Here is a 21,131-nt window from a genome sequence, read left to right as displayed (position 1 = left end):
TGTCACATTTGTAATAATCAGAGTGAGTAACCTGTAACACTGGTGGGAAGGACTGTGGCAAAAAACATTGACAAGAGGCAAGCTCCAAGAACTATTTTGTTCACAGTAATTTTTGGGTAGTGATACTGTTCTCATGTACAAAGACATTTGAAGCAGGTAAAGAGAAATCCGCTGCTAAGTCCCCTGCATCTCTCCTTATTCAACCACAGCATGTGTTCTAAGATAAAAGGAAGCAATATTTTTATTAAATATTGTCATTTAAATGTAAAAGGGAGAAAATAAAGCCTCACCAAACAAGGGCTGTACCCACAACTTGTAAAGAATATAATTTGTGATACTAACACTTTGACAGACCATCAGTTCTTCTAGCCTAATCCTTAAATGAAGTTTCCATGGACAACTAATGTCAGAAGAAAAGCTTAAAGCAGTTGCTATTTAAAAGACCAGATGACAGGATACCAATAATGTCTTACAAAGTAAGATTTTTCCTAGAGCCTGAATTTACCAACAGTATTAACTTCTTCCTAAAAAATTTTAAACGCCCTCATGTAACATACACAAAATTCATTATGAAGTCAGGCAGAAGCTGAGCAGAAATGCTGAGGGTGAAAACACTCAGAACCAAAATGCAATGGGCACGGCTTTCTGCTCTTTCAGGTTTGTGCAGTAATTTAGTCTTATGCAAATGGTTATAAACCAGACAAAACCCAGAGACTGACAGTGTTTCACTCTCATTTGCATCTCACAAGGCCATGCAGAATAGGACCCTGTGTATGTGAGGGACTGTATGGAATGACATCACTCCATAGGAATTACACTGTTTTCACCTGGTGCTTTGTAATGCATAATGAATTAAAGTAGGATGGAACAAGTTCTTGGGGAAAAAAAAAAAAAGAACGCTAGTGGAATTTCTGTGTACTCTTAATTGGCTTTGGTTTTTAAGGTGTTACAAGCTTACAGTCATATTTTTTGCATGGGATAAGTATTTTCATGTACTTCTACATCTACTTTGACAAATGTTATATGGTGCTATGAAACCTAATCAAGTTTAGCTGAAAACCTCTAGAAAATGGTTAGGTACACCTATCCAGACCTACAATGCAGCTAACATGACTGAATGCTTTGCTTTCCGTAGACAGAAGTACAAAAGGCCTAAATTTGTAAGACATTCAAAACAAAACACACCAAAAACATTCTCAGAGTTTAGTCTCTACTAGTGTAAGAAAATAATACTAAAGTTCAGAGTAGAATGCAAAAAACAAAAGAGCGAGAAGAAAAAGTCTTGTTCTTTGAAGGCATTATCCAGCTCCCAGGCTTCTAGTGACTTAGCTGGGAACAAGTTAAACCACTGTGAGAAAAGTTTACATAATAAATTCTACATGTATTTCTGTTTCTTTATACCTATGCGCAACTTGGTTAAAATCACAGCCTGTAGAAAGAATTCTACGCTATTGCTGTTAGATTTCTTTTAGCTGGCTTATATCTGAAGATATAATATAGAAATATGTCAGTTTTTATAAAATTTCGTTATGATTAAATATGTTAAATTTACTCCTCCAATTGGCCTGCTTACAGATTCGTTACTGGGCTGCTCATGATAAAGAAGCAGCTGCACAGCGGGTACAGGTGAGCAATCAAGAGTATTCAACCAAACTGGAAAACCTGAAGCCTAACACTCGCTACCACGTGGATGTGTCTGCCTTCAACAGTGCAGGCTATGGACCTCCCAGCAGCACCATTGATGTTGTTACGAGGAAAGCACGTAAGTAAATGGAGCATTAGGTCAAGTATAATCATGTCCATCATGTTTTCAAACATAGCTTCTCATTCATATACCAGATGTTCTCTCCTCATGTGGCATTGCTGCTTAGTCTGAAAATTTCTGCTAAAATTCTCCTTCCTCTCTTTTGTTGCAATATATAATGGGATATCTTACAAAAGGCAGTAAAGAGGCTAAGATTATAGGCTCAAAGGAGGGTGACCTGAAAGCTCCAGATCAGGTTGCTCAGGGTTTTTTCCAGCTGGATCTTGAAAACCTAAAGGTATAGAGACTGCACAATCTCTCTGAGAAACCTATTCCAGTCCCTGACTTATTCTGACCATCTAGTCTGAGACTCTTAATCAATATTGTGTGTTTTTGTTACTCATCCTCCTGCCATGCTATCCAAGAGCCTGGATCCTTCTTGATAAATCCCCTGCCAGGACAAGGAACTCTTAGGTCCCCTCCAAAACTGTCTCACCTCCAGGGTGAGCAAATGCAGCTCTTTCACCCTTCTTTCACAAATCAAGTGTTCCAGATCCCCACCAGGTTGGTATTGCTCTGTTGTACTTGCTCCAGATTACCAGTGTCTTTCAATATTGGGAATCCCAAAGCAGGACACAATATTCTAAATGATGAACAGCTATTACTTAGGCACCTATACACTGCCTTTCTGTTTTGTCAATGATGATTAAAATGTGACCAGTTGCCATTTTCATCAGCAGCAGAGCAGCAGATTCAATCAGCCTTGAGAACTGGGTGATCTGAATCTCACCCTAGAATTGACATACCATAACAGGTTTTTGAATATTGCCCCTGACTCAATGAGGATACTTAGCACTAGCATTGACTGAACAATGTAAGAAAAACATCTTGTGTATTTAAAATGCAATTATCTGGGCTAAAAATGCATACAACTAATTTGAGGATCTCTGTCAGTAAATAGTGTATTGTTCAACTTGCACCTGCAGGGTTTATTAATAAGTGTCCATTTTATAAGCTTACTGTGTAAGTTATAATTAATGGTTTCTGCAGTGGTGTTATTTCTGCTGATCTGAGTTAAATGATGTAGAAATGGCTGTAAATAGTTGATTGAATATTTGATCTCAATGAATAAACATGAGTTATGCCACATTTCTGGGAGATTCTGAAGACAGTTGCATGCCAGCGAACACTGGTGGTCAGCAGCAGTGTGGGGTAATGTTGGCCACTTCCATTCTGGCAACACGGAAAGGCAGACCCATAACGCAGCCACTGCACAAAGCCATCCAAAATTGCCTGGCTGGAGCTGTAGCAGTTCATTCCAGGAAGGAGACTAACCCTTGCTTATATATATCGCAGCCTAATTTCCATTTTCACATTTTTACATTTTTACATGTCTTAATAAAAACATCATTGAACATTTATGAAATCTCATTTATGTGGACATTATACATATGTTGCTTTTCAGCTCCAAGCCAACGCCCAAGGATTATCAGTTCTGTAAGATCTGGTTCAAGGTACATCATCACCTGGGATCACGTGAAGGCAATGTCAAATGAGTCTGCCGTCGAAGGATACAAAGTATGATATCTGAAAATATTTTTTATCTTTATGTATGCTTTGTGTAGTGCATTTTATAGACAGTGTTGAATCTTTGTATGTAATCAGACTTGCACACACTTGAATGCTGAAGAGGAAGGTATCGTGCTCAGCAGTCGCAACCATCCAGTAGGCCTAGGGCAAAGCCTATGTTAATATGGTGAGAAAAAATTAGGGGACTGAAATTCATTTGGGTGGTAAATCATATAATGGGAAAGTTCATAGCAGTGACTGCAACAAGCTCATTTCCCACATGATCATATTTGTTGTCTGTTGGTTTAAAATAATGCATAGAAAAGTTATACACTTTATAGTTTTTCCTTTTATCAGTATGCATTGTTCCAGTTTTCCTTTCCCATCTCCATGGGGGTTACAGTTCCTGAAACATAAAGTCTGGGAAGGTAGACACAGGGAAGGGACCTCTACCATCAGTAGATACTCTGTAACCACAGCAAGTGTATATACTGACTATAGGGCATATAGAAAACTTCAGCTATTAATTCCTGTTTAATGTTGCTACTTGCTTGGCAGTAAGAAAATTAGTATCATACTCTTCATTTGCAAATTTGATTGAGGAGTTGCACTCCTTCCTGGGAATTGCTAATCACGTTTCACAGAGATTATTTCAGAAAGAAATGGGATCTTTCTAAAAGACTCACAAGACAAGTATCATCCCATTTGCAGTAGTTTAGCATCATTGAGAGTTAATAATAAAATTGCTAATTGTCTCATTTATAAATTTTATGTCAGAAAACCCAGCTGAGTTCTCATATTTTTATTTGATGGTCTCTGCCACCTGCCTTGATATTCTCCATCACTTAATTACTTATTTTAAGTGTAAGTGCTAAACTTATTTTTCAAAAGGTGGCATAATTTTGTAACAGAAAATGAGAAGACATCCTGTCTAAATTCACCTTGTGTAAATATGGAAAAAGTTGTATTAGCCCCTAAGTTTATATATATGTGTATGTGTTTGTCTGTGTATATAGTGTTTCGTATAAATAAAAACCCAATGCTTTTCACTGACACACTTTACATACAGAAATGTATCTTCATGGAAATGTAAGATTTCAATAACTGTATTTTCCATTACTTTCCTAGGTACTTTATAGGCCAGATGGACAGCATGAAGGCAAGTTGTTTTCCACTGGAAAGCACACAATAGAGGTCCCCGTCCCCAGTGATGGTGAATATGTTGTTGAGGTGCGAGCGCACAGTGAAGGAGGAGATGGAGAAGTAGCCCAAATAAAAATTTCAGGTGAGCAGATAACTTCCCTTTTTCTTTGGCACACTCCTTGGAAATTTTGGACTGACTGTTTTCCTCTTGCATGCTATTGAAATGGGCACACCCAAAATTGGAAAGGCAGCCCTTCAGGAGTGACTGCACTGAGAATAAGAGTATATCTTAAAACATTTTTGAGGACTCATACCACACACACAGGACACTCCTGTAGCAGTCCAGCTCAATCCTGGAAGCACTGCCAATCTTCCGAGTACCAGAGTGCTTTTACTGGTGCCCCTGGTTAGGCTGCCACTTCTAGTAATGTTCCACAAGCCTAACTACATGATGCAGACCCCAGGATCTAGGTGTCAGCTTGCAGTAACCCCACAGGGATAGCACCTTTTGCCTCTATCATTCCTTTGACAGCTGCTGCTAAAAGGAAAATAATAGAGAAAAGGAGTGGTCCACAGTGATCCACAGACCACTTGCTGGGGAAGTTCCACTTCTCAGTGAAGAAGGGATCTGTGGTGCAAAAATGATAAATAAGCAGTGAGAAACTCCAGGTGCTCTAATTCAGAGTGGTCCAGATGATTGATAAAGAAGAGAAGGGACTGTGGCTTAGGATATTTCAACATGGGCTCAGTGTTGATTATAAATACAAGTTCAGACATGGTCTGCACATCTCCTTCCTGTTGGTTATTTATCTTAAGTTGTTCCTTGGCACTGTTTGGTATGAAAGAGAACATATGAATAGACATCAAGGAATTGGATAGTGTCTTTGCAAGGTTATAATTCCATCACTTACTTGTATTCTTGTATTTTTAATTTAAAAAACTAACCCAGGGAATAGAAAGGATTAAATGTCAACAATATTCTTGTCACAGAAGCAATGCAATCATTATTGTGGCTTTTTAAAAAGAGCAATGCTTGTGCTGTATTATCTATACTGTGAGGGAAGCTGCCTATGCCTGAAGAAGTGGACCTCTCGTCTGCAGGTTTTCAATAATATATACAGTTTATATAATCTGGTGTGAGCTCATGAGTATCACCATTTTTGTTTGTATTAAGTTTTTATTTTGTGTGTATTTTGTTCTTATGAACACCTTCACAGTTGACATTTTTTGCCTAATTTTTTTTATCTATGTTTTTCTGGCTTTGGTGTCTGAGCATTGTTTCCTTTTGTAGCTGTTAGATTAAATAGTCTTTTTGTGTCTAATACATTGTTCCCATTAAGAAATGTATTTATACTAGCCAAGTGACTAATCAAATGTTTAAAACACTGTGTGCCTTGAATTCCTCCTCAATTACAATCATCAGATCTTAAATAATTTCATCAACTCTTTTCTTCACCTCTTCACCTTCTGATACTTCATTTAAGACTGTAGATACTGTATATGCACTCAACTCAGCTGTCTGCAGAGATATTCTTGCCTCCCCACACTTAACTACTTCCAGCATTATTCATGAAAGGCTTTCATTAGCCATTTATTACCTTTCATGGGGCTATGAAATTGTGTTCATCTTGTTCGTCCAATACCATCTCTAAATCCTTCCTGGAATCCTTACTTTCCAGGATACAGTATCTCATCTTTTGCAGAGTACCACTACAGTGTACTCTGTATTTTCTACAGTGTACTCTCTATTTTCCATTTTGGTTCCATAGGTGCTTACTTCTGCTGCTTTTGATATAAATATATGGATTGCATTCAGTCTACAGCTGTTCAGTGTGGAGTTGCACTAGAAATTCAGTGCCCATTCTTCAATAATTGTGGTTTGAAATCTGCTGGTGATTGAATTCTTAATCCATTTAGCATACATGTTAATGTGTGTACCATGTTCTATGAGACTATTTTAGGATAGTAAGTCAACCACTTAAAAAAATCTGAAATATACTGTTGTATTATCATACATGGGACATCACTTTTAATGTATTTTATAAGCTGCAAAAATGTTTAGGGAACTGCTGTCTTCAGGACATGTCCTAAATATCTTTGTGTCAAACATGTGTTACAACCTGCCATTGGTGTGCTGCAAAGGCCCTTAGGTCGCAGCTGGCGGATTACTTCCCAGACCAAAAGCATCGTGTCAGTGCAATGTCAAGCCCAAGCTGATCAGTCTTGCCAAGAGTATGACCTGTCCCAAGTAGGCCCGTACAGAATTAGCACCACTGGGAGAGTTAGCACCTTGCTAATGCTGGATGCTGGTTTGCAGAGTTTTGCATTGAACTGTCTTCCCCACTGCAGACAAGTTCTCATCCATAAATTCCACTATACACCAGCTAGACAGACAGGGACTGTGCCTCTGGTGTCCTAGACAGAGACAGCATTCCCTGAAATCAATTTAGGAAAGTTTGAAAAAGAGACAAAAGGCAAGGTAGACTCTTTGGAACACATACTATACAGCCAATCAGGAAAGAATTTTGGGTTATTTCTAGGCTGCTTTTCCAAAAAGCAGAACAAAGCATAGTTTCAATGCCTACACATGGCAAATTATGTCTGCTAATTTTAATTCTTAAGGAAATCTTCCAGTAATGCATTAGGCTTTAGAATAATTATCCCAAAAGACTAACAGAGTAGTTATTTTTTTTTTAGTTACAGTTTTTCTCAGAGAATTGCAAAGAAGAGAAGATGTAGTTTGATAGGAATGCATGTTTTGGTGCTTGACTGACCAAAATGGAAGTTACATATTTACACGGAGATGTAAACAGTAGCTAAAGCAAAATATAAGGCATCTTGCCAAACTCAGAGAGGAGTATTGCCTTACGTGACCTTCAGGCATCTGATTCCAGTGTTTGCAAACCTACCTAATTTCGTGCAGAAGTGAATGGGGAGAATTAAGCAGCTAGGGCAGAGGTTCCAAATAGCCTATATGCTGACCAGGAATGGCAGGATCTTAAACAAGGAGTGTCTACAGCACCAGTGTGTCATCCAAGTGGGTGTTTCCCTGCTGTTCACTGGGTATCGAATCCAAAGTAATCTACAGAATATGGCTGAGTGAAGTGTCTAAGCTCCCATTATAATCAGTTGTCATCTAGGGTGTAATTCAGAGTGTTAAACAAAGCCTGTAGCATTTGAGATGCCCCAGTTTACCAGGGACATCCTGGGGCATCTCAAACGCTACATCCTGGGACACAATTCTGACAGGCATGACATGAAATACAGGGAACCTGAGGCCTTCTGGATAGGCAGGTTGTCTTGGTTTGGGACAAATTTGGAAGGGAACTTCCAAAGGGATGATTCCTTAAAGGGCAAAATTCAGCAGTCCTTCCCTCCAACTGTTCAGGCGATAAACTTCCTTCAAAAAAAGTGGAAAAACCTGTTTATTTAACAAGCAAAGTATTTATAAGCATAAAAAATGAATCATACTAAACAATAAAACCTTTTGCTGTTTTGAAGGGAGGGCAAATTCAGAAAGTCCTTCTGTAGTTCAGAGAGAGTGCTCTGTGGGTGTTTCTTGGCTCACTGAGTGTCTCTCAGTCCCTCTGGTGCTGGAGTGCATCCTGGGCCCCCAGTGGGCCACAAGTGGGAGCTCACAGTGTTTTTTCTGGGTTTTTGGTCCAGAGCAGGTTTGAACAGTTCCAGGAAAAGAAAAAGCCACAGTCTGGGGAACTTCTCTGCCTCAGCTAGCTAAAAACTAACTAAAAGCAAAGGAGAGCTCTCTCCCACTCCCTGTCCATGCTGCAGACAACGTGTGCCGAGAGAGACCTGCAGCTCTTGCCTCTTTGGTTTTTGAATATAGCCCTGAAAAAATTCCACTGCTTTTTCTTGTCTCTCAGATCTATTTTTAAAGGCACAAAACTTTTTTCTGGGCTAAACAGATGAATGGGAATGTAATTCAGCATCATAAAGTCATCCCATGACACAGGTGGAGGCCAGACAGGACACCAGCACACATCTTTTATCCTATATTTCAGGTTCAAGAGCACTAACTGCCCCTGAGGTCCTAACATAGGAACTAAAATTGTAGCAAGTTTTAACTAACATAATTACATTTGAAATTCAAATGGAAAAGAAACTAGAAGTAGATTTTATTTCTATCTCAATTCCTTGTTCAAGGGAAAAACCTCCTTTTTGTTTTCCTTGTCCTCTTCCATCTCACTGAAAACCCAGTTACCGGCAGAAGGGGGAGGCAAATATCCTGCGGCCACTTTACTCTCATGTAACCAGTCAGCTTCCAACAGGTTACACTATTTTAGTTGAGAGTGATACAAATGAAGTTTACCAAAAAGTATCTAAAGCTGTCTCACATGCCTTCCTTTTTAGTGAACATTTTGAAATAAAAGTTCTTATATAATAAATCTCTATATATGTGCATTCCAGCATACAGCTATAATCAGTGTAAAATACAGCCATGATCTTTTGTATTTTATTGGCCAATGCCAGTTGTAGAGCAAGGAGCTTTATTTTTTAAGCCCATTATAGTAAATTAATGAGTTACACAATTTAAAATTCATTTTTGAGTTACCACAACCAGATGAAAGTTGGAATGACTTGTTTAACCAATGGAGTCTTTTTCAAGAGTTAATAATAGACTTATCTGTTTCCTTTGAAATAATGCCTGAGAAATTTCTTTGTCTCTTGCATGATTTTTGGACTGCAGTGTTTTGTCATATTTCTAATATTAGTGTAATCAAAACAATCTTGCAGTCAGTAAGAACTAAAACCATATGGTGCTTAGCTCTTTTTTCACTTCACTTGTGCAACTGCACTGTCTCCAGTGCAGTTGCTTTATGCCAGAGTAAGGAAAAATAGAATGAAGCTCTCAAGTTTTAAATATTCATCCAGGGTGGGAAAGAGGGGAGGGTTACTATTCTTATTTGGATAAATATTGGGGAAGAAAGGGAAGTACCATACACCTTCAGCTTCCCATGTGAAATCAGGTTAATGTCTCAGTTTTAATAGTGGCATGGAGAAAGAATAATTTAGGTATTGTATATGCTTATAGCAAGAGAACAAAATTACAGTTTCTCTGTGTTCAGTGCACACACACATATATATATACACATATGAATTCCATTTGCCAGAGGCATGTTTTAGGATCCTGAAATAGCATTTACTTTGAAGTACAGCTCTTTCAAAGGAAAATCCATAAATTTTTCCTGTGTTAATTTACACAATCCTTTTAATTATTTATCTTTTAATTTTTTTCAATTACTATTTAAAAGGGGACAAATGTTTCTTGCACACATTAGTATCAAGAAAGTCGGGTGATCATTCACTTCTCATGTGGTATAATCACAATCTTTTGATTTTGATTTTAAAATGCCCATCTCTTGCAAAGATCGTTGTAGTAATAAGAGGAGGAGAACACAGGTAAAAATCGTAATACTGAAGAAAACAGACTATCTAGTTGGGGCAGGACAGTCCTTTGTTCCTTGCCTTGGAACTTCTTATGCATCTGGTACAAGAATACAGCAAAAAGCTTCTACTGAACTAAAAGCACATTTCTTAAAGAGCTCTCCTCTAAAAGAAGAGTAACTTTCAAAATGCATTTGCTGTTATCTCATTACTGAAAAATTAAGTAGAAAATACTCAGGATGCCCTCTAACCTGGTACATACATATGCTTAAATCAACATACTTTGTTCTCTGCTGTTTTTCTTGATTTTTCTTCATCATCACATTTCATTTCATCACAATTCTAATTTATCCGTATTGCCTCCTTCCAAGCTTTAGTCTGATTGAATAAGGTGACAATTCCATGCATTGCAACATACTCAGTGATAGAACAAGTGTTGTCTTGAACAGCCATATTCTCATTAATTTCAAATTTTTGTCTTTTTCTTCTATTCTAACTCAAAGTTTGGACAAATAGTGGAAGTATTTTGATATCTAGTTATGTTTTCTTAGTCTGCATTATCCTGTGATAATCCCTGTTTCCTTTCTTCCTTTCTGCAGTGACTTTAATGCCCAATTTAAGATTTTTTTCTGCCTTGCTGAAGAGCAAGGTCAAATTGAAGCTGACCTGTCCTGTTGGACTAATTTATTTTCTTTGTTGCTTCTCAGCCCATTATTTTCATTGTCTGCATATTTTTTGTGTTCCTCTCCAGCCCTGGGTGCTGCATGTTCCCACTGACTGTTCCTTGTGGTGCTGCAGTACTCAGGGAGCAGAGGGAGGGAGGCTGTGCCACCATTTTGCACCTGAAGAGTTTCTGCTGTTTACCCATTGCACCCTGTGGCTTTCTAAATGTGGACTATTTGCAAGTCAAAAAGAGTGACACTGCTGGTATATAGTTGGGCTGAATTTATTTGTAAGAAAAATTCACAAACCCCTATTTTCTTGAACAAGGGCGAGTAGAAATCCCTAGACATGCCAGCTGGCCAAAGAAGATCCTCTGCCTAGGTCACAGAAGAATCTCCTCATGCTATTATTTGTTGTGTGCGCAACTTTAAGAGTATATTTTATAAAAAAATTTTACCAGTGGTCTGCTACTTTACTCTCCATGCAAAAGAATCTGTAATGGATATTAGTATATGTGAGGGGGAAGAGATATTTGAGAAATAACTATGTTTGTTGACAGCCAAGTAATAACCCAACGACTAAAAATTTTCTGATTTTTTTTGGAGTCCAGGTCATCTTTTCATCTTGGCAGCCCAGGTCTGTGGCAGGGCTAGAATCAATGAAATAGAAGCTCCAGCTGCTGACAATGCCTAGGTTCCAGATGCTATTGCCAGAAAAAAACAAAATGTTTCCTTGACAGAATTTTCAAGTAGGAGAGGACAGACATGGGATGAAGAAACCACCCAGACCATCAGCAGCAATTCAAATACATTTTTCTTAGGATAGTTGAAGCTGTTCCCCCGATGCACAGCAAACCTTAGCACAGTCCAAAGCATGGGCAGATGGACAGACAGCTTTGTTTCCATCCCATACATCTACTCTGCTGCAAAAACAGTAAATCACAGAGTTGTGATTCACTCCATAGTGCCTTTCTTCGAAGGTTTATGGCACAGTCAAGAGGAAAATTTCCTCATGCACAAAGGTTTCCTAGACAAGGGAAAAGTTGGATGCTTGATTTAGTAATGATGCCAGTGATGCAAGATAAGTATATTATAATTAGTTCTGTTATTTTCCATTTTCCGTGAATAGGGATAACAGAATTTAAATCATGTCAGCTGATATGACCTATTTCTTTTGCTGTCGTCTTTCATGGAGACAGTATTTCCAGCTGGACAAGAGCAATTTCTTTTCAATATCCAGTTGAAAGAACAACAAACCCATCTCTTTCTTTCATGCAGTTTGAAGAAATTATATTTCACCCCGTTTCTGTTTTCCTGTTCTACCTGAGTAAATATGAAAACACTGAGAAAACAGATGCAAATGAAGCCTAATAGTTGATATAGAAATTAATGACTGGAACAGGCAAAAATCCCTTCAGTTTTTTCAGATGATCTATTTTTTACACACAGAAGTGACAAACTTAGGCTCAAGGAGAAACAGAATACAAGAAGGCTTTGCAATTATCCTTCTTGTAGTAAAAAGGAGAGCTTGAAACCAGGTAGCCCTAATGGAATATAGGTCCTTGGATCCTGGACCAAAAGGAGAGTATTGTTTACAGGAAAATGAGCAGAAGTTTGATCATTCTTTCAGAAAAAAAGAAATCTGTTTTGCAAAATAGTCACAAAGACAGATTGTCATGAGTGAGTTTTTAGGTTGTTTGAAGAATCATCAGCAAAGGTATCAGCAAAAGCAGATTTAATGTAAAAATGAAAGTACAACAAAGTTTGTTGATATGGTTCACTCTTTTACTTACTAGATGGACAAAACACACAGAGAAAAAATCAGAATAAAATCTAAAATCAGTCTAAAACTAAAATCAACCTAAAATTATCTACATGGAGGCAAGGAATGGAAAAAGGTATGGATGGGGAAGGGTAAAGATAAAAAGGAATAAGGGAGATTCTCCAATTGTGTCAAAATGTTTCAAAGGGACCCCCTTTACCAAACTTTGCCTTCAGCTTGACCAACAGTTTAGGCCTAGACATTTTAGCAGCACTTAAACTTAACAGCACTTAATCAATAGCCTAATTTGAATAATTTAAGAAAAGGTTCTGTAGAATTTACTGTAAACACATCAATAACTCTCTTATGGGCCTGACTTATGAATCCAACATACTTGAGAATCTGAGAGCAACATTCCCAGTGCATTTGCTGTGGCATATTCACACTCACACACATGGACCTAAAGGAGTGTGTGAATAATTCCCAGTGTGTTCAGGGAAGAGCTCGTGTTAAATGTATTTGCATCTTCACAGGCAAAGGGTTGAGCCTCAAGGAGGGGGATTATCAGCCCAGGTTGTGTCCTTGGCATTCATCAGCAGTCCCCTGAGCATAGCAAACTTGAGAGTTTGCTGGCTCTGAGAGGCCCCACTCAGAGGGAGGTTGCAGCTTGCTGAGGTCTGGAAGAGATCTCAAAGGTCCTTTTTTTTCACAATGAAAAGACATTGATGTTGAAAGGGCCAAAAATATCATATATAAAGATAAGTAACATTGAAAGAAAATAATGATGTAACAAATTGTCACAAAGGCTTACGAAATACATCAAAGTTGGAACTGTTTTAATGCATGTTTCATTTAGGCATTGATTTTATTTCTTTTGAGTATATTTGGAAGACTGTTACATACTGTTCAAGATGTCAGTAAAATTTAGGATCTCCTTTCAGAAATGTGAAAGTTTCATCGTGGATGTTATGCGATTGAGATGGCAACAGAGAATTTAAAATAATAATAGAAAGCTGTGGATTAGTGGAACTTTACAAGAAGCTCCTGTGATACATAAAGATCTAGCTGAAGAAAAGCCATCCAGCAGTTCTTCTCAATTACTCAGACAGATGAACAACCACTTGTGTGAGAAAGGCTTCTGAGAACAGGAATCAGAAAAAAAAGTTAGGTTAACTGCATGCATCCCATACAGATTTTATTTGATGTTAAACTACATTCTGGCTACATGTTTCTCTAGATAGTTTAGACCTAAACTTAAAAATTATCAGCTGAAGGAATTATATACCAGACAGTAGTAAAGCCTGTGCAAGATTTCACTATTTTTGCTTGGGACTGTTGGGGAAAAAAAAAAAAGAGCAACAACAAAAAACCCAAACCAAACCAAAAACCAAACAAGACCAACCAAACAAAAAGACAAAAAAACCCCCAAAAACAACAACAACAAAAAAAACCCACATACACACAAAAACCCCCAAAAACAACAACAACAAAAAAACCCCACATACACACAGAATTTACTGTAAACACATCAATAACTCTCTTATGGGCCTGACTTATGAATCCAACATACTTGAGAATCTGAGAGCAACATTCCCAGTGCATTTGCTGTGGCATATTCACACTCACACACACGGACCTAAAGGAGTGTGTGAATAATTCCCAGTGTGTTCAGGGAAGAGCTCGTGTTAAATGTATTTGCATCTTCACAGGCAAAGGGTTGAGCCTCAAGGAGGGGGATTATCAGCCCAGGTTGTGTCCTTGGCATTCATCAGCAGTCCCCTGAGCATAGCAAACTTGAGAGTTTGCTGGCTCTGAGAGGCCCCACTCAGAGGGAGGTTGCAGCTTGCTGAGGTCTGGAAGAGATCTCAAAGGTCCTTTTTTTTCACAATGAAAAGACATTGATGTTGAAAGGGCCAAAAATATCATATATAAAGATAAGTAACATTGAAAGAAAATAATGATGTAACAAATTGTCACAAAGGCTTACGAAATACATCAAAGTTGGAACTGTTTTAATGCATGTTTCATTTAGGCATTGATTTTATTTCTTTTGAGTATATTTGGAAGACTGTTACATACTGTTCAAGATGTCAGTAAAATTTAGGATCTCCTTTCAGAAATGTGAAAGTTTCATCGTGGATGTTATGCGATTGAGATGGCAACAGAGAATTTAAAATAATAATAGAAAGCTGTGGATTAGTGGAACTTTACAAGAAGCTCCTGTGATACATAAAGATCTAGCTGAAGAAAAGCCATCCAGCAGTTCTTCTCAATTACTCAGACAGATGAACAACCACTTGTGTGAGAAAGGCTTCTGAGAACAGGAATCAGAAAAAAAAGTTAGGTTAACTGCATGCATCCCATACAGATTTTATTTGATGTTAAACTACATTCTGGCTACATGTTTCTCTAGATAGTTTAGACCTAAACTTAAAAATTATCAGCTGAAGGAATTATATACCAGACAGTAGTAAAGCCTGTGCAAGATTTCACTATTTTTGCTTGGGACTGTTGGGGAAAAAAAAAAAAGAGCAACAACAAAAAACCCAAACCAAACCAAAAACCAAACAAGACCAACCAAACAAAAAGACAAAAAAACCCCCAAAAACAACAACAACAAAAAAAACCCACATACACACAAAAACCCCCAAAAAACCAAAACCCAAACAAAAAAAGAGCCAGCCAAATTTAAGGGCATGTGTTTTGTTTATTTAAAAGAAATGAATATTCTTGATAGTAAGTTCACACATGGTGCATTTGAGTGGTAGCTGGGTTGTGTGATGCTGATTTGGTTTTGACACTGATTATGATAGCTTTAGTTTGCAGTTGCTTGCACACAGGATCCATAAAATGCTGATTGAGAGGAGAGATCACACATTATAACATTGAGGAGAGAAAGAATATTTAGGGACTACATATATCTAGCTCATACCTGGCCAGACTTCAGAGGGAGTTTAATAATCCTTCTCTTTTAATTTACATGCACATGTTTATTTGTACACATCCATTAAGTCTTTATCTGGCATTTCTCTAGCTTTTAAAGGTTGCTAAAACTGACAAGATCACAATTGCATTACTGCGCAGAATTTTATTTTTTTAATTCTTGTAGTCTATTCTTAGGCAAAACTTTTCTTAACTTTTATTCATGAGCTACAGGAGTGTCCTGGATGTCATGCAATGACAAATAGTGTTTCCAGTAAACTATGGATCCTTACAGGTAGATCAGTAATCTAACAGGAAAGAAAAAGATCATCTGCTTAATGTGCGTTTATCCTGCTAATGTTCTGTTAATGTGCTGTCCAAGGATAGGACTTGCTTTATTTAAGAAAACTGGTAAATATATCTCTGCAACAGTGCCTAAACCTTGTAAGGAACCACTATAATGAGGTGAATTGCTAACTATTCTGGAGCCAGTAAGCACATCTCAGAGGAAGATTTATTATTCCTTTTTCTCTGTAGAACAGCTACATGCAAACAGATGTTTCCTCATACTTGCACATCATTCAACTTTACTCAGTAAACTTTTTGTCTTGTTTTTCTCCTTTAGAAGCATTCAAAATATTTATTTGTGTCTTTCCAACTGCGTTATCCTGGTCTGACAAAAGCGGATTATATTTTCTGTGGATATTCTTAAACGCAAAACCTGGACTTTTCCCCCTATGGCTTCATTCATCCATTAAGAACCTCTACTTTGATATTTAAGAATAAAAACAAAATATTAATGTGCCTCATAAATCACTAAAAAATAAGATAAATATACCCCTGTACTTTCACAGTTTGTCATGCTGTGCTTGTTTTTAGGCCTGCTGAAATCTCTGCTGCTCAGTTTGTGCATTACCTTCTCAGTATGGTTTTTCTTCATTTAACATTTTTGGGAGAGCTGTCCAGTGGGCCTGTTCCAGCAGTGCCTCAGGACCTTCAGCACAGGCTGCAACTACTTCTGTGCTGAGTGTTCAGCAGCAGTAAGCTGGGTCCTGCACTGCCCATCTACCATCCTGATATAGACAAACCCTCTCTGGGGTGAAAGAATAGCCAGTTCTCAGGCTCCTTTGGCCCATCTCCAAGACTGACAGCCAGGCACAGTTTGACTGGGTTGTTTTCTCATATGGATGCTTCTTAACAGGGAGCTGGACCGTCGCAGCACAAACCTCTGAACAATAGCAATTCTTATTTTTGTTTGCCAGAGCAAGTCATGTAAAGTTTGTAAGCCATAGATAAATATTTATGTCTTAAAATATTTGTTTAAGAAATACTCTTGTCACTTTAACAGACATAAATGCCACAGTGCTAGAAGTCAGCCATCTGGACTTTGTAGTCTGGCAGGTAAACAAACGGACCAGGCTCTTTGACATCTCTCAGATTATTGCTGTTCATATGAGCATTAACATTTCCAAAGGTGTCTCTTTGCTTTGTCACATTTCAAAGACTCCATTAATTTTGTTTTCACATGCTTAAATATTTATTTTGACCTTTTGCCTCCTGGTATAATAACCTCCTGGCTTGTCAGACTGGCCAAATCAAAATACACTGATGTGTCCTGAATGGCCTTGTTTCTTGTATAAACATGCTGCATAAACATGCAGCTCTTGCAGAACAAAGGAGCGAGTCCTCTGCCCTACTGTAACAAGTCTTTTTGTCCATTTCAGATTATTCATCCAGGTAGGGGCTGTGCTGAGATATGCCAGCTGGTTTCCAGCCTCCATACTCTGTGGAATTCAGGATTGTTCCCCCACTGCAAGGTAGTGCTGGAGTAAGACCGAGTCAGACCAATACTGTGTTGTTTTCTGTTCGATGCACAGGTGCCGCTGTTGGAGTGCCAACTCTGCTCCTGGTCCTAGTGGTGCCTGCCCTGGGTGTCCTTGCCTGCTCGGGATTCTGAATGTAGCTGGATTCACCTTGTCCTCCACATTACACAAAGGATTCCCTTTGATGATGAGGACCATGATTCTTTTTGATTCCTGTGTCACCATCCTAAGCCAAATAAATTACACTTTAAAAAGAATTACCCTACCAATTTCCTATGAACTTTAAGAGGACTGAGGCATCCAGGAACTCCTTCATGAAGTAAATCAACTTTTGAACGGCTAAGAATTTTTAACTTGTTCCAATATGCCTTATAAAACACTTATGCTGATCTGTGACAGTTGCATGATTCGGTCCAATGGGGCAAGTTACAGTGTTAAAACCCAATAACATAGGCTGTACAGTGAAAGTAAAATCACCATACGTAGGTGCTTTAACTTGAATAACAAATTGTGAAATATAATAGAGATTGAAATGTTGATTGTATGTGATAAATGTAAGAGTACTACGTCTGTCTGTACTATCCTATATGTTTTGTGTACTGCATATTTTTGAATAGCCCCGTCATCATTTATTGGGATTACTGGTTTTAGAGAGACAGTCAAAACAAAAACATTTAATTATTTAGAGCTATATTTCTTGAGGTTATTGGATAGAATTTGAAGGAATTGAAATAAAAGTCAGTGATAAGGATTTTTTGTTTTAAATATGTTCACCCAAGCATGGATAGCACGCTCAGCTTAAGGGAATTTACCTGTGCATCACCGACCTGAGATTTATTATATTATTTTCTTAAAAGAATTCTGTTGAAAAATTCTGTTATGGTAATTGTTGCTGGTTTTGGGAGTCAAATGTCAGCTTTCAGGGAAGCAGCGTAATGTATTGGTTTTGATTTAGTCTTATTCCTATTGTTATTATTAAGGTAGCAATATAACACTTAGGAGTTTGGAGGTGAAGTCCATGCTAAGAACAGCCAAGTGGACCATGAAATGGTAGGAAACATATGTTATTTTTTAAAGTGAAAATATTTAAAATATAAAAAAAGAAAAAGATATACAATAAATGGCAAAAGCACAGTAGCACAGTAAAAAAATTATTATATTTACATTTTTATGCTGCAGACACCAGGTGTTACCTTCCTGTATTGAAGGCGTACATTTGGGGGAACTATATGCTTTTTCAAGAACTTGATATTATTCTAATGTTCATAGTGTTGTAAATAAGAGTTTTAAAGTTCTGAGACCATTTCTCTATTTGACAAGTACTGGATGATCCAACTGTGTGTTAGTACGTGAAAGTCAGATCCCAACTGTTAGTCAAAGCTACATGTTTACTATGGCCTTCTCAAAATGGGAATCTATTAGAGATAGAGAATGTTTTTGTTCTGACTGTGTCTAGAGTGTTTCAGTGCTGGGTTTCTTTGTTGGTTTGTTTGGGGTTTTTTAAGTTGTTAAAGAAATGCACATTCCTTTCATTTTCCATGGTATGCTGGGAATTAGTTTGAGTATGAATGATGAAGAAACACAGTGGTGTTGAATCAGCTGGCTCAAGTAATAGTGCAATGTCTGATGCTTCAAGAATTACAAGCTTTGAATCATATTTTATTAGCACAACCTTGCTAGCTACTTAGAAATAGATTTTATCTTTTTAGAACTGATACTGTAGAGGTCCGTAATAATATTTACATGAAGCAAGAGTAGGTCTATTAATAATTTACACCTTTTTCTTTTATTTGTATAATTTTGTACTATATATTTACATGTAAAAGTGTAGAGTCTTCATTAATAAATATCAATAATATGGTTTTAGTTTAATTTTAACTATTTGTTACAAGAAGAAAATTTTTTAAATAGGCAAAAGTGATACTCCCCTATAGAGGAATGTCAAAGTGTCAAACACTACTGAGTTTCATAAATTGTGTAATTATTTGAAAGAGAAATGAGCTGTCTTCATACATAAGAGACTTATATGCTGTAAGCCTTCTGTACAAAAAAATGTGTTTTATTGTGCTTCATTTGGTTTTGTTCTTTTGCAGTATGACTCATTTTTATATAATATACAACCACAAGTACATCTTTTGCCAAATGCATGATTGCCTTTTACTTTTCTAATACATGATGTAAGATGCAAAACTGTTTCATTTTGCATGGAAATGACCCGGGAAGGAAAGCCACTTCTCTTTTTTTAAATCAGCAACATGGATGAGGTAGGTGTCACATACTGATCAGATAGTTGGAGAATTTTCTGTTTCACATAATTGTGTAAATTTGACTGGGACCTTCAGCTTCAAATTGTTGTCAAGAAAAACTAACTAATGTATCATCTGCTTTAAAATGCAAGGTTCTTAATTAAAGTTTATATAGATAGACATATTTGTTGTTTCCTTATATTTCAGGAAAATTGATATTGCTATTATTTGATACTGATGAATATTGAACTGGTTTTTTAGTTACTTTTTATCTTTTCTTTTCAAATGAGTAGAACAGGACTGTGCTTTGTCCTTTTTATGAATGAAAAGTAATGACAAATAAATGTATTAATGTTACTCAAAGTATTATAACTGTCTTTTGAATTGGAGCTTTCTAATTTCATAACAGCAATATGGTCATTTGTGATAGTAAAGGTATGGATAGAATGAAGTCCTGTGTATCCCTGCTCTGCCTCCCTGTGACTGTTGCTGGAGTTTAAGAGCTTTTCTGCATTATTTGCTTTGATTATAGGTGATACAAATAGAAAGACTTTCCTAAAATCAGTAAGAGAGAGCATCCTGAGACCTTTTCAGCATTTTTGGAAACAAGAGATAACTAAGGAGAGTATTTTTTCAGGTAACATTTTCTATTCCTGTAGATATATGTCATGATTTTACCCCAGCCAGCAACTATGCCCCACACAGCTGTTCACTGGCTGTCTGATCATGAGTGGAGAAAAAATCAGAAAAGTGAGAAAGCTCATGGATTGAGATAAAGAGAGTTTAATAGGAAAAGCAAAAGCCATGCACAGATGCAAAGCAAAACAAAGGATTCATTCACCACTTTCTATGAGCAGGGATCCCAGGAAATCAGGGATACAGCATGGGTATTGGTGACTGGGAAGACAAATGCCATCACTCTGAATGTTCCCCACTCCCTTCATCTTCCCCCAGCTCTCTATGCTGAGGGTGGTGGCCTATGGTCTGGGATTTCCCTTTGGTCATTTTCGGGTCAGCTGTCCCAGCTGTCCCTTCCCAACTCCTTCTGCACCCTTCTCCATTTCTTCCAGAGATTATCTGCTTGTGTTTTTAACTTTTCTACCACTAATTCCTTTTGCTTTGCCATTTAAAAATTCTTTTTGTTTCCAAAAACAGAGAAAGGAGAGAATGCACAAAAGTCCTCATCAATGGAAAATAAGAAATGGTGTTCACATCTCAAAGTGGCACTGTCTTTTCTTTTCTTGCCAGGAGTTTGTCTTTTACCTCCATGCCAATTAACCAAGTCTAAAGTACATCATGAAAAGACACTTGAAAAATACCTCCTCCACTTTTGTTGGCCTTAACTCTCATTCATTCTTTTGATTAAAGAACGACACTGGAAGTTACACCAGGTTTTATTCTCCAAAACCCTTTAAAAGCTTATGATTTAGGTGGTAACTTCAACAGGCAACCCCTGGTGAGCACTGATGATTGGATTCTTCTAGTCTATATTTAAATAATCTAATCGTGTCTTTAATACCTGATGCTTTGGTCTTTTACTGTGTTGTCACAGCCACCAACTGTCTGATTCACAAAAAGGTATGACATAATTTCTTTCTCTCAAAGCAGACAGCAGACATGACAGTTTGTAGTATCATCTGCTGGCAAAAAGACAAATCCAAACAGAGAATACAAAGATACTGATTGGGCATCGTCCCCTTCTCATGGCTGTCATGGTGCAGCTATTTACCTATGTCACCTCTGTCCTTCAGCTGATACTTGCAGAAAGAGAAGTGTTTCCATTGCACTGAGATAGTCCCGCTCCAGCCAAATTTAGATCCTTTTTTGTGGCATGCAGCTCCAAGTGGACACATGCCA

General features: G+C 37.6%; 1 protein-coding gene across 1 annotated transcript in view; it reads left to right on the top strand.

Annotated features, from left to right (window-relative positions):
* CNTN1 (contactin 1) overlaps positions 1-19,640 on the top strand; it is a 127,142-nt gene extending 107,502 nt beyond the window's left edge. The window contains exons 21-24 of the mRNA XM_005426349.3: positions 1,576-1,762; positions 3,210-3,322; positions 4,442-4,598; positions 17,083-19,640. Of these exons, the coding sequence (XP_005426406.3) occupies positions 1,576-1,762; positions 3,210-3,322; positions 4,442-4,598; positions 17,083-17,162 (537 nt within the window). The 3' untranslated portion in view covers positions 17,163-19,640. The remainder of the gene's footprint in view (positions 1-1,575; positions 1,763-3,209; positions 3,323-4,441; positions 4,599-17,082) is intronic.
* The last annotated feature ends 1,491 nt before the right edge of the window (positions 19,641-21,131 follow it).

This window comes from Geospiza fortis, unplaced genomic scaffold (genome assembly GCF_000277835.1).
Source record: "Geospiza fortis unplaced genomic scaffold, GeoFor_1.0 scaffold429, whole genome shotgun sequence".
NCBI classification, from domain to species: Eukaryota; Metazoa; Chordata; class Aves; order Passeriformes; family Thraupidae; genus Geospiza; species Geospiza fortis.
This window is presented reverse-complemented; position numbering and strand designations above follow the sequence as displayed.